This window comes from Perissodus microlepis, chromosome 14 (assembly GCF_051167445.1).
Source record: "Perissodus microlepis isolate ML-2025 ecotype Zambia chromosome 14, ASM5116744v1, whole genome shotgun sequence".
NCBI lineage: Eukaryota > Metazoa > Chordata > Actinopteri > Cichliformes > Cichlidae > Perissodus > Perissodus microlepis.
The window spans coordinates 6,151,775-6,166,633 of record NC_140474.1 but is presented as its reverse complement, the minus strand read 5'-3'; the positions used below and the strand labels follow the sequence as shown (position 1 = coordinate 6,166,633).

The following is a 14,859-nucleotide window of genomic DNA, read 5'->3' as shown; positions in this document are numbered from 1 at the left end:
GAAAAGAGAAATTACTTCATTCAATTGCAGATTTTCATTTTTATTGATTTTAATCATGAATAATGCCAAATGATATAAATCTCTTTTTTTTTTTATGTACATCGTGACATTTTTGTTAGTATGCTTTACCTCAAAACCTCTGTACTCAGTTCAGGAAGCACTGATGCACTACAGAAATGAGCCTTTTTGGACTTCAGTCTGCTTGTTGGCAGATAAAGATGAAATTCATAATACACAACAACAACGCGAGATACATTAGTATCAGTACAGGAATTTTCCATAGTGTAGGCCCACTTTAGAAAATGTGAATGAGTGCATAGATTTTGAACTTTTAACTATAATTTCAGTTTCACAGCTTGTGCCCATTCCCATTCTACATCAGGAAGGGCATCCAGTGTAAAAACCCCAAATAAGAAGTTGCCAAATCAAATCCAACATGATTTGGCAACTCGATGTGGCAGCTCTTTGTCAAAAAGAGAGCAACTGAAAGTATTATTATTATTGTTATTTTAAATTGATAATGATAGTTGTTGTGACTGTATCATTTCTATACATCCATTTTATTAATTGAAGTGAGGGGTCACAGGGGGACTGGGACAGAATTGAGGTAAACGATGGACAAATCAGCAATCCGTCACAGGGCTAACACAGAAACACAGACAGCCATAGACTGTCACTTGCAGACAATATACATTCATCGCTTTAACAGCAGAGCTGTGTGTTTAAGGTGTCGTAAAGATCTGTAGCAGTCCTGATGTGCAAATTGGTCCTCCATCCTGGGCAGACGACTAATTGGTAACTTGAACATTCTTGCTGTAATACGTGGTGCTAACCACGGCACTACTGTGCCATGCATTTACTGTTACTTTATAGTATTTGACATTTTGAAGTGATCACACTCTACTTTAAGCTTCTTTCACCAGAAATATTACATCATAAAAAGACATTCACAGAATTATTTACTAATGTTGTCACAGTCAAAACGCAAACTTCTGTCTCGGTCGACTTTACATCCAGAAAACTTTTAGTGTGGAGGCAGCTCCTGTCCTGAAGACGCACACAAGTATTTTATTCTGTTGTGTTTTGATAGATGTGAAATTATTATTTTCGCTGTATGTGCTCCTTTAGGTTACTGAATATTATGCTTCATTTGACTGCGGTTCATAGGAGACTTAATGCACTGAATGCAAAATGCTTCATGCTATCCATGCTCTCCCAGGCTCATCTCTTCCTGTGTGACAGTAATATTACAGTGTAGACGCTCTTGGAGGTTAGAACAGGCTACGTTGTAAGGACAGCATAAATGTGTTTATACAGCACAGCTGGGAAGTTAAAGAGACATTTGTTTATGACTTGAGGAGCCTGGGTTGATCAGTACTCTTCAGTGATGCCCTCCACAGTAAGAAGAGTCAGACTTCTTTTTTTTTTTTCTTCTTTTTTTTAAATTCATGAGGTGTTTTCATGTAATTTTTATGATCAAGCTGCTGTTGTCCTTTTCCCCAAAGATATACCCATAGACTTTGTTTATGATACCCAAGGCAGTCATCTTTATTCCTAACCTGTCATGTACGATTTAATTGTAACTGCTCTGGGATGACTTGTGCCATCACACGTGGATGCCAGAGATGACTTGGATTCCTGTAGTAAGAAATTTATGTTGCTTTTGCATAATTTGTTCACACAGAGCGAGCAGTGTAAGATGTAATTAGTTTGAGCATTAATATTGTCAGGAGACAGCAGGTATTTAGCCAAGCTGAATATTGTGTGAGTAATCAAACTGTGACTAGAAAATGCTGTATCTGTGGGGCTTGTTACACTCTTCAGGCTTAATTCTGGCTGTTTATGGTGATTTTTAGTAAAACATTACATTTTCTTTAAATTTGACATCTGTAATACTGTAAGAGGACCAGATTTACAAATACCATTACAATGATGAATGGGAGGATTTTTTTTTTCAATTCATTTTTTTTACAGGTTTTATATCCCACGCTGATTTCACAAGTTTCCTTGTGGCATTTAATGCTCTCTACCCCATTACACTGAAATAAACATCAGTCTCTTGTTCGTTTTTAGTTTACAATTATGGTGTAGTGTCAGTAGCTGAATAATTCACTCACAAATCACCTCGTGCTTGGATAAGTAGGTTACCTCGCCCAACCTGTCTTTCTCTTTTTTTGCCGTTAAGTTGATGTAGGTGCCCCTGTGCAAGATACTAAACCACACATTACCCCTTAAATGCATCGACTGACCTATGAATGTGTACATGGGAGGTAAAAGGTTTTTAAAGACACCAAATATTTCTTGAAACTAATAAAACACTGTGTGAATTGGTAAGTTTGGCTTGTAGTGTGAAATGAGCTTTGAGTGCTCAGTAAGAGTAAATATAAGTTTGCATTTATTGACTGATAAAAACTGAAACTGGAAGGATTTGTCTGTACTGGTGTCCATGTGGCTTGTATCCCAGATGGAATCAGGATGACTTGATCACTGCTAAACATTTCATGAATACATGTTTTGTTTTTTTCCTTCAGTGATGGACAGGCTGTGATTGGCTGTGGCCTTAATCTATATCAGTCTTTGGCTGTAGTTCCATTTTTATTCTAGCAAGTGCCTGCAAAATTCATTTTGCATTGTTGTCCTAAATTGATTTTGTACAATTGTTTATAGTATTGGCATCTAAACTTTGTCATAAGAGTCTTCCATTTCTGCCAGAGTGGTCGATTTTACGTTGTGGGACTGTTGCCAGTTAGGAGTTAGTGTAAAACGCATCATTAACCTGAGCTGGCACGCAGCAATTTTGGCTCCGTTTTTATGTTTTCAGCTCACTAGCCAAAGGAAAAAAGCACACATAAGATGCCAGTATAACTACTACTAAGGTATATTCTATATTTTCAGAAACATTGATTGGCATAAATTAACATGTTCAGATTCTGGACTGGACTGGCTTTATTAAACCTCCTGTGTGCAAAATGCACCCTAGTTAAAAGTCCTCAGGCAGATTACATAGTGAAAACAACAATTTTGAGCTCTTAGGGTGCAGGGAAGTTTTGATACATCGGCAGGCCTTTTTTATTTTTATTTTAATCATTATTATTATTATTATTATTATTATTATTAGTTATTTCGATTTTTATTTTTTGCAAATCATCACATTTTTTTTGTTAAGTTTTAACGTCTCCTAACTGTTTTAGAAACAGAAATGTAGAAAAAAATAAATATTCGAAATTTAGAATTTATGCTGTTCCATCAACATATCTGTTACAATATGACTACACTTGTTATAAGCGCAAAATAATGACAAATACTGTTATTTTATTGTTTTACAGTATAGGGAGTAGTGCACTTATAGACTAATTTTCTTGGTGTGCAATCCTCTTTTGGAGCCGGAGCAAGCACTGGTAACAAATAGCTTCTCTTGTTCACATATATTAAAATATTTGGATAATAAGGTCAAGCTTTAAAATATTGAATTCATTTTGCCAGCTTTGAGTTTTTGTCTTTCTTATTTTCTACTTGTTCATGGTTTGGGTTTTTTTTGCCTCCTGTACTTTTATGTTTTTCTCTTATTCACATGTGCTACTCAATCAGTGTATTATTGTTGCATCATTCATCTGCAGTAGCACCATGTTGTGTCATGGTTCCCGTGCACAACACGGTGCTGTGAGATGTCCCATTTCTGTTAGCCCAGATTGGCCCAAGCATGACTGGGTGTCAAGGCTGAAAGCCAATCAGTGGGATCCAGAGACTAGGGCCAGATAAATTTTCAAGGCTGCATGAAAACACCGTAGGGACAGATTGTTTCACCGTTGGCTACGTGCTGTGTATGCTATCAGAACTGTACGAGTCACAGATGCATTAAGTGAAGGTGGACATTTGGGCCGGCTGAGTGGCAAACTAGTCTTATCCAATCTTGAGTGTTAAATTGTAGGCTGTACATGTTTTCACTCCCAGTTTAGATTTTTGGTGAACTTTAAGAATGACTTGAGGCCCATTCACATGATTGAACCACTGGATGGCTGTTGCTCGCCCTGATTTACAGTGTATGGTTGTTTTTGTACTCCTGTCTTTATTACTGGAATAGATCATAGCTTAAAGTCACCTATAATAGAATAGATCATCGCTTTAAGTCACTCAGAGTAAAACATGCAACCCACACATTTTGCAGTGATATAAATGACGTGTAAAAATATCATCAAGCACCATCTTTTTTCCATCTAAGAAAGAAATGTGACAGTATTCTGACAAAGCAGCGTGGCTTCCTTGTTCACAGCATCTACTATCAAAACCGAGCTCTAGGGGACCGCTGCTGCTGTCAGGTGTGAGAAACCTCCTCTGTATTTGGGGCTATGATTGTTGAGGAAATGCACAGAGCAAATAGTGCTACTAGATAGCTACAAGGGCTTGCATTCTTCCAGTTTTAAGTTGAAAGAGTGCCATTTTATACAGATGACTGAACACCTGAAGCATAGGTTCACAAATAAAATTGGCAGTATATTTAGAGAGAAGCTTGCTCTCTGTTTTTTAACAAAGGCTTTAGGAGACTAAAACGGATTAGCAGCTGCTCAATTCTGGCAAAAATTATATTCAGAATTAATATTGAGGCAATTATCATTTAACCAATTGCTCACAGACTGTGGAAAAGTTGACTTTGTCTTGTTTCTTTTTCAGTTGATCAGATAGTTATTAAAATATTTTCTAGGCTTGAAACAAGACACTTACTGAAGAGTTTCACAAAGAACAGACCTCATAATTTCTTATCCACACCCAAAGACATTAATTGCAACTACGTTAAAACAAAGAACAGAAGCAAAATTCTCACAGACTCTAAGTTTAACAGTTAATCTGTGTTACTGTTACATACTGGGGTAGCTACTTGGCTGGGAAGCACCAAGGCATGGACATGCATGCTGGGAGCTACCGAGGCCTTGAAGAGGGTTGGACGGTAATATGTTACAATTTCTAAATCTATTGCTCAAAGATGCTCAAAACATAGTTTCCCAAGCTTTTAATACTGGAATATAATTACTTCCAATGAACAGACCCGAATAAGGGAAATGTGAGCACCAACAACACCAAACAAAAGAGAAAGAAGATCATGAATCAGACACAATAGACTGTCATATTCAGGCTTCTCCCCAAACTAGACCGTTAGTAAACTAGACTACAAAAAACAAACCTGAAATCTGGAATGCCGGTATTCCCAACTCAGCCTATAATAAATGTGAGGAATAGTGCAAGTGCTGATGGAGGTGAGGGAGAGTGAGGAGGAATCAGCCTGACAACCACTCTCAGGCCTCATATGAGTGCAGGTGAGCCTTCTGCTGCCAGTCAGCACTGGAGATAAATTGGATAGCAGGTTACTCAGGATAACTGAGAAAGAAAAGCTGGTGCACTGAAGCACATGTAACAATCCACATTGGAAATAGCAGTTGACCAATAATTTCTAGCCCTGATGCAAATGATGTTTTACTTTCATGAGGTGAAAACTTGCCTGCAGTAATTAGCTATATCCTGTGGAAGCCCACTGTATTCTATCTGCTCAGCACCAAGCAGCAGACAGACATATTTAGAGACAAACTGGTGTAAATGAGTAAAACGTTTAGCATTTAAAGAGCACGATCTTTCCTTTTACACTTGCAAGAAGCAAATATATGGGTTAAAAGGGGAGTGAGTACTGGACTTAATTAAATTTCCACTGGGTATAGCGCAATATTTTAATTTATTTATTTAACCAAGAAATCTGCTACTGCAGGATCAAAGTTTTTGCAAATTTGCAAGTAAGAGAGGGTACAAATGTTCTCAAGACTACTGACTCCAGAGATAAGAGAGGAAAGATTAAAATGGACTCTATAAGAATCTCATTGATTTGCAGTAACGGTTTGTGCAATGTTAACTCTCCTCGAAACAAGTATTTTTCACACAGTTCTACGGGGGTTAGTACCATACGGTGAGCTACAAAGGAATCGGTGAACTATCTACGTTCTTGAAGAATACAAGTGTGTTGAACATTTATCAGCATACTGCTGACACTGTATTAGCAGCTAAAGGGCCCTGGTGTGCTGACAGGGTGACATATAGATCCCTATAGACAAACTGAAGAAGTGGCAAAGGTGCAGTAATTGGGTGAAGCTGTCATTTACCATGGTTAATGTTACAGGCTGGTCATCCATCACGTCTTTCTGAAAAGTAACACCTGTTTCTCTGTCCCCAGGCAAAGTTTTCTTGCAGGATTTAATCAATCTTCTGTTGTATTTGTCCACAGAATATATCTAAGATATTTAGCATTATACACAAAATCTCTGCATTGCAGTATTATAATCCTGGCATGAAATAAGCTGTTGGTCTTTAAAACAAATGTGATGCAGCAAAAAGAAAAAAAAAAATAGCTGTTGTGATACAGAGAGCTGTATAAAAGTTGGTCATCACTTTTGATCTCAGAAAATACTTTCCAAATGGATCCTGGACATGTTTTCAAAAGTCAACTTTCTTAGACAACAGTTGATGTCTGCAGCAGTGTCCATCTTTTTAAGCAGCCTGTGGTAATTGCATGTACACCAAAATTACATTTGGTGTCCTATTTACTGGTAAAGTCTCAATACTCTCTTAAATCTTTAGGGTTTAACTGATTCAATCAGCTGATGGTCATTTGAAAGCAAAAAAAAACAACGTATTAATTTCCGCAAAGCAGGGAAAATGAAAAGACGCCAAAGTATTTTTCGCTCGCAGTTTCTAAATATGGACCACATACATATGTATTGTAATGATAGATGCAATTAATAGGCAAGTTGAAGAAGAAATGTTATGATATGTAATGTCTTTATGGTTTTTTGCAAGTGTGTAAATGATTCCTTAATGTATTTATTCTGCTTGTCAAAACCAAAACAAATATATATGCATATATACATAGCTGGATTGACGTGATCATCTTTACAACAAAATGCTCAATTTATGTGGCCTTTACTTTTTATGTTGCTTTGTTCTTTACACACACAACAGAACATAACAGAAAAACTTTTTCAAATACTATAAATAAGACATCATTTAATTATGTCTTTTTAGATCTAGATCCCCTTTTTTGCAGAACCTGTGCCCATCTTTACTTCTGAGAAACCCCGTCTCGCTAAGATGCTCTTTTTGTACTCGGTGATGTTACGGACTTGTTGCCGGTTAACCTGATTAGTTGCAAAATGTCCCTCCAGCTGTTTCCTTTTGTTACCTAGTATAGATATAAATGTTTATATGGCTGTAGACCATAATAGACTGAAAGTTTTGTTTCTGCCTCAGAGCAAAGAGGAGAGTCAAAGAGACGGCCAGATGGTGAAGCTATCCAAATTAAACGGAGTGCAGAAGATTGAAGATGAAGGGGAAAGAAGGGAGATGATCACCCCTGCCCTCAGAGAAGCACTGACAAAGCAAGGTGAGGAAAGAGGATTCAGAAAAAAGTTTGAGGATTAGCAAAAGAGAAGTCACAAAAGCAAATTAGAAACCAAAAATGCCAAGTTACCAGCACTGATAGCTTACTGACTCAGTCAGTGGTAGTTTTATGGTTCTTCAAGGTGTATTTGTAAAATTATATATCGCTTTCTAAAGGAACATCTGGTGGGTGTCACTTGTGACTGCGAATAATATATGCATGTTATCTAGCTGCATTGCTTTGCATTGTAAACCAAAGAAATCTCATTACAGACAGAGTGCACCAGCTGCTCTCAGCATGTTTAACCTTCATCTTTCCACAGAGGGCAGCAAAGTTTTTTTCACTGTAAACATAAATTGTTAGTTATGCCATTTTTTTAAATTTATGTGGTACTAAAAGGTATTTGCATAACAATTTAATGTAACTCATATGGCTAAAGATGTATTTTTGCAATTCATTAAGTATTTAATGGCTTTCAGTGCTTATTGCTCTGGCGTACTATGCAGAAAGAAGAAATTAGTTGAAACCATTGGAGTATATTTGGGTTAATCAGTTGCTGAAATTTCATTACGTTTTAACCTTGCTGATGAGCTGTTATTTAAAGGTTCAACATGGAAACTGTAAAGCTGGAAAAGTGGAACTTAATGGTGGGTGCAGAGCATTTCAGTTCTTGCTTGTTTAAGATAGTAAGTTCAGGACTAAAGATTAACTTAAAATGTTAATCTAATGTTAACTTAAAATGTTAAAATGTCTAAATAATAATATGAATGTATAACTAGTGTCCTTTTTAACTGAGGCTATTTGAAAATTGGACTGTTGTATTAAGGTTTAACATTATCTGCTAGAAATAACATCAAAATATTCTGTTTGAAAGGTCTGTGAATCCATCACTATTTATATTGTTGCTATTTTTTTCCTCCGTGCACCATGTGCTGATTTTTTTTTAATTTTTTTTTTACTCATTAGGTCTGGATTTTACTATTCTACTCTTCTACTATCCCACTATTAAAACACAAGCCAGCAGTCATTTTGAGCCAATACCCCCCACAGTTAGCTTACACAACACTCTATAAATAGGACACTGAACACAGGACTTCACTTCATTTGACCAAATGTTGACCTATTTCATGGTGTTTATGTTGGCAACAATTAGTCCTGGAGGGCAGTTTGTTTTATTTTTGTTTGTTTTAGGATGAAAGTTTTGGCATTGTCTTCATGGTTTTCAGCCTTGGAAGGATATGTTTCCTGTATAGTCTTTTCCTGGCATGGATTGGATGCCAGTGTCACATACTGCTCTTGTGCATTGTCCAAAAAAGTTTTAACACAGTGCTGCACAGTGTGCAAAATAGTTTTCCATCAGCGAGGTTCAAGAGAAACCTATTTCAAGAAAATAGTGACAGGGAAAGTCATAACTCAAAGGTACAGGTTAATTAGTAAATTATTATTAATTATTAAAGTGGCTTACCAATGTCACTTTCAGTCAGTTCCGGTAGTGTGCAACACACAGAGTTTGGCTTCTTCTTTGTGCCACACACCAGGTAAAGCTTGCCTGTTTGGTTCAGACAAGAAAAGCACAAAGTCAAGAGTGTGAAACCTGTTGTGGGGGTGATATCTGTGGTATCTTTGTGCTTAAATTGTCACTCTAATATGTAAATTGGCAGTCGTCTCTTTCATTACTTGGTGTAAGACCAGTTAGGCCATCGTCTCCCTGCTCCTTTCATTCTCCTCAAGCAGCTCAAGAGTGAAAGACAGAGTATCACATGAGTGTAAACTGTGTTTATAATTTTTATATTCTCCGATGCTGTTTCTCTGAAATGGTGCAGTTATCATAGAGTGTATTAAAAAGACGGACACATTCTCTGTGACATCAACTGTTGGTTTGTGAAGTCTAATGTGAATTGAGCATATTCATCGTCGTCATCTTGTGTTTTAAACCTGACATGATGGCAAGGGGAGGCTCTCACTGGAAGAACTGAGAGACATTGCACACATGGCATCACTTCATTTTTCATATTCAGAAGACATGTCCATCTTTTATATACAGTGCATGGAGATGACACAAACACAAAGCTAATCATTGTTCTTGTTAAAGTCACTAATAGCAGGTCCAATTCACTACTGTGTTGTCCAGAGTCTTGTAGACCTGCGCTCAGTTTTTTTGTTACTTGTGAAAAGATGATTCTTGTTCAGTGGTAAGCTGTTACATGGAAGTGTAAAAATCAAAAAAGTGTATTTCATTCATTCAGCCTTTCCTGCAAATATACCCACAAACAGCCTCGATGAGGAACATTTTGTATTTGACTAATCTAGCATCAAACCTGAGATCTGTGGGAGCAGTTCGAGCACAAACACACCCCGGTACAGATGTCCTGCTGTGTTTTTGTGTTTTAGATATTTCATGAAGGTTTTAATAGCAGTTACAACACACACAAGCTTCCAAAATAGGAGGCTTTGTTTTTTAAACTTGCTGCCTACATTCTTTGTGTGGCTTTGTACTGCTGTACTTACTAGAAAGCTATTTTAAATGATTTTGAAAAGGAAAGGCAGCCCTTCTTCTTTAATCTATCATGTTATGTTTTTTTGTTTGTTTGTGTTTTTTCCTGGGATTTCATGAACACGTCAAGTCATGAGGATAAAAGGATTCCATCCGGCAGATATTATAGAGCGGGACGGGGTTTTTTTTTTCTTTTCTATTTTTTTAATGAGGGAGAATGAGGAGAAATCCACATCCAGCTGTTCATAGTGGTTTGAGGCCATGGTGTTAAAAGGGATAGAGAGGCCCACCTCAAGGGCATTTGAAACACTTTCCTCACAGACCTTTTTGTGCAAAAAGGGAATCTGAAACATTCTCTCCTTTCTCTCAATGACATGGCCTCAAGCAGCCAGTAGACTCTTTGCTGGAGATGTTCAGTGGCTGTTAGCATGGGGCCATTAAAAAAATCAGACTTTGTGAATGTTGAAAGGCTTTACTGAAGTAAAGCTATAAAAAGTATATTGTCCATGTTTCTTTCAGCTTAATTTGACTTGTGCAGTTCTGCATTGTGAAGTGTTTCACTGATTTGATGCTGTATTTATAACACGTTGTGTTTTTACCTTTTTGTGAAGGATATAAACTGATTGGGAGTCACTCAGGAGTGAAGCTTTGTCGATGGACTAAGGTAACGAAATCAACCCTTTTAAATAAACCGTTAAACCACTTCCTTTAAATTATCTCAAATTTCTATTGCAGCTTTGACAAACTGAATGCATGAATTGTAATTCATTTATTTATTTTAGTCTATGTTGAGAGGAAGGGGAGGTTGTTACAAGCACACTTTCTACGGTATTGAGTCCCACCGGTGCATGGAGACTACCCCCAGCCTCGCATGTGCTAACAAGTGTGTCTTCTGCTGGAGGTATGTGCTTCTCAACTTCTTCTCTTTTAGTTTGCCATCATTAAGGAGAATCTTAAGTGATCCAAATAAAAGTTAATCTTTCAGCCTATCAATATTAATATCCTACTAGAGTACATGTCTTATTTATACTGTGATTTAATTAAGATGCTAGTCCTTTACAGGCTTTATGCTTCCCATCTAGGGCTGTGCGATATGACCAAAATCTCATATCCCGATATAAGAATTCTATCGTCCGATAACGATATAAATCACAAAAATGTAACATTTTCTGTAAATTCTGTGAATCTCGGGCAGCTCGTCTTGTGGGAAGTGTTTCCAGCTGCGCGTCATGTACTTGGAGTCAAGTGTTTTAACCGATGCATGAAACTATACATTTTTAGACATAAGTTGTAAAGGCCGCCGTTTTCTTTGTGAGTAATTATTACACGGCGTGCTGCGGGGAAAAGCCTGTTCTAACGTTTGAGTCTAAGGTTTATTTTTTAGCACCTGGCGGCTCTTTTTTTAATTCTCATCCGTAAATAATCTGCTCTTTCACGTGATTATTTTGAAAAGTCTCAACAGGATCTTGAGCTTTATTGTGAAAGGTTTATGTGGAACATAAACAAGCGGACACGCGATGGTGTTACCGTCGTTGTTGCTAACCACAACGCATAAAAACAGGCGCTTGTCCGTCCGTAGTGTGGTTATATAAAATATAAGAGAAAGAGAGAACTTTAAGAAATTAATATAGCCACTACAGTGACCATCAAAACGATGAAAAAAATATTGCCGTAAACAGTTTATTTTGCGACACCACGAAACAAACAATAGCGTAAAATGAAACATAGACGTTTCATCCGATATATATCGTTATATCGAACAGCCCTATTCCCATCACTTTAACTGTCCATTGCTACACAACTGTATATAAGGTATAACTCCAACATGTGTTTTCCTGTTTTTGGGAGTGTTTTTATTTTGCTATATATTAACTAGTTTTAGCCTGTTTGATTACTAACTTGTAGTTGTTGTTTTTTAAAACCAAACCCATTTAGGGTTTAGTCCAGTCACTGTTGATGATCTCGCTGTTCCATAGAAGTTCATGTTTTATGTGCAGATGGATAATGGTCTGCATAACTGCAAGGCCTAAATGTGGACACTGATTCATCATGGCATTAGTGAGAGATTGGGCCTTTTACTAACTTCAAGTTCCATTTGAAAAGGCGACTGTGTTGAGCACTGAAAGGTCGCTGTCAGAATGTGCTGTGGTGAACTGCTGCCCTGTCAACACAGATCTGCCCGTCTCCCTTACTACAGCTATGTGGGATGACAGGAAATAAGCAATTTCGGGGCACAGCTGCTTTGTTCCTGCTGCCTCCACCATCCACCTCTTTGTGGCAACAGGTGGAGCAAGATTTTCATGGACGCCGTCAGTATATGTCACGTTAGAGTGTGCATACTTATCTGACAGAAATTTGTGATGCCCCAGGATTTGGTGTTGCACATAGACATCACACTTGGATAGTTGGAACGTGTTATTAACACCCAAAGGAAGAGAACTTTTTTTTACAGTAGCATGCATTCTTTCACTTAATATGTTTTTATAGGGTGATAATACACACGCCCACATAATTCACTTTCAATCTGTGAGTAAATAACTTGAGTCTTAGCATTTGGCACCTCGTTAAATGCTCCTTTTATTCTAGTGAAATATGTCTTTAACTTTTTAAGTGATGTTTGTGTTGAACAAACGGTCTAATAGTCTTGGACTTTCTAAATCAGAATTACCATGGAGTAATACCACCGATGAGGTGTAATGTCCTTTGTTTGTACTGAAGCTGGTTTGGAGCCCATATTTACAGTTTATTGTTTAGGCCATTTATTCCATTTGTAGCCACAAGCAGTGTTCATTTTCCCTTTTATGCTCCAGAAGCATGTCTCCAAAGAAGGCAATACCATCTCTAAGGCTACAGTGGTTGCTCTTTGATTAATCCTTAGTTTGCTGTATTGCTACATTTGGTTGGTGCTTGCTGAAGCAGTTACATCTTGACTGCTGTTAGTTCCTATTTATTCATGTTTGTGCTCCACTAACAGACATCATACCAACCCTGTCGGCACTGAATGGCGCTGGAAAATGGATCCTGCAGAGAAAATCTTGGAGGATGCCCTGGAAAAGCACCAGAACATGATTCGACAATTCAGAGGTTAGGCTTTGAGCAGGTGACACATGCAAACATGAACAACAACATGCATGTTTTTTCTACATGTCTGTCTGGCTATTTGTCTGTTTACTTATGCTTATGCTTGAAAGTGTTCATCATAGGTTGTCTTTCTCTTTGTTAAAATGAACATAGTCACATAAAAAGTGTGCAAGAATAAGCCCTGTTTCGCACTTTTTCTCCTTAAGGTCTTCAGCTTGGAACTTACGAATTCTTTTAAACTTAATGAAGTAAAGTTCACATGCAAGTGCTGATGATCTGTGGCGCTGATGAGCTGTTTCATCACATTGTTGCTTTCCTCGCTCATAAATCGCTTTTCATTCGCAGATCCACAGACACACAGTGCATGCAATCTTTGATTTCCACCTCCTCAAAGTCCTGTTTGTAACAACTCCACTCTTTATTTTCTTAAAACTTATCAACATTTGAGGTATCTAAGTTAGTAATTGGAAATCAAAGATTTAAACCCATTTGTACTCCCGTTTTCTGGACTATGCTTCTACTGCTTGTACTAATATTGCTGGCATTTGGGACTTTTTCTCTGGCTGCTACCAGCTTTGGCTGAGAACGGCTGGCTGGCCACTCAAAGCTCAGTCCAAACAGAATTTACTGATCCTGTGTGTATGCCCCAAGCAGATTTTCTTTGAGGTTTTCAGAAATGTTGTCAAAACATAGTGGTGACAAATTTATCAGACGTTAAGTAAGGCAAACTAATTCTAAACAGAAATATTTTGTTCCTCGTGTGGATTTAAAGGTAATCAGCAAAATTAGGTTAGAGTTCAGACTAAGTTACTCCTTAATTAGTTGTAGGAATAAAACAATGCTTATACTGCAATGTTCTTACACATAAATGTAAGAATGTTTTATATTGTCTGTGTTAAACAGTTATTTATTATTCAAAATATAGTGGAAAGGCCTAGCAAAAAGATGATGTCTTAAGTTTTTCATGTATGTGTGGGCCATTTGATTTACAGGGATATAAAATAACAATTTGAGAAGCTAAATGTATGAATGTTTTTATATTTTTCTAGATAAAACAATTGTGAATAATTAATAGTCAAGAATGTGTTTGCATCTGTTTTGTTGTTTTGTGACAAGCTCAAAGAAATGCGGATAAATTCATTACCATATTGTTAAAGACAAAAGTGTTTTCAAATGTTTTTCAGACTCTTGCTCTCAAGTGTCAGCTGTGGTACAGAAATACAGTCTTACATTATTCCATTCCAAACTGCATTCTGCTCAACACTGGATGTTACTCTGTCCATACAGCCTGTTGTGACTGTAGTTAGCATAAACACACTTGCAGAGACCATTCCCATCAAGTCCAAACCAGCATCTTTCCAGTTAAACTCTTCATCTTATTTTCTATTATTCTCATGTACAAGTCAGTACTGACACCATACACTTACCTGCGTTATGTAATATGATATTATATGGCTAATAAATAAAATATTCACATGATTGCTAGGCCGGCATGTAGGACCTCGGTCCAGCCAACTATTCTTGAGGCCTGGCCTGATCCTGCAACTTTACGGTCAGAGAGCTGCCTCTCTAACCTCAAAGCTGCTGCTGATCCCATTATAAAACAGTGCAGACATTGTGCTCGTGAAATGATATAAATACCAAATGCAAAAAACTTCTGAGACGTATCTTCTTCAAAGGGGCTATTTTATAGTTAATATGATTCTCAGAGCTGAGTTTAAGGATATATATAACGCACATCATCATAGAAAATCTAATAATTTTTTCTTGATGTGGTTGCAAAAGAACAATAGCATACCAATGGTTGTCCTGAATGCCACCTTCATATTTCTCTTAGAGTTAACCCCCCCAATATCTCACAAAAGACATT

The 14,859-nt window shown here is 37.3% G+C and overlaps 1 protein-coding gene across 2 annotated transcripts in view; it reads left to right on the top strand.

The window, feature by feature from the left end:
* tyw1 (tRNA-yW synthesizing protein 1 homolog (S. cerevisiae)) overlaps positions 1-14,859 on the top strand; it is a 65,433-nt gene that overhangs the window by 7,216 nt on the left and 43,358 nt on the right. For both annotated transcript variants that reach the window (XM_084950050.1, XM_084950051.1), the window contains exons 8-11: positions 7,285-7,417; positions 10,520-10,572; positions 10,691-10,809; positions 12,883-12,992. In XM_084950050.1, coding sequence (XP_084806176.1) covers positions 7,285-7,417; positions 10,520-10,572; positions 10,691-10,809; positions 12,883-12,992 — 415 coding nt within the window. The remainder of the gene's footprint in view (positions 1-7,284; positions 7,418-10,519; positions 10,573-10,690; positions 10,810-12,882; positions 12,993-14,859) is intronic.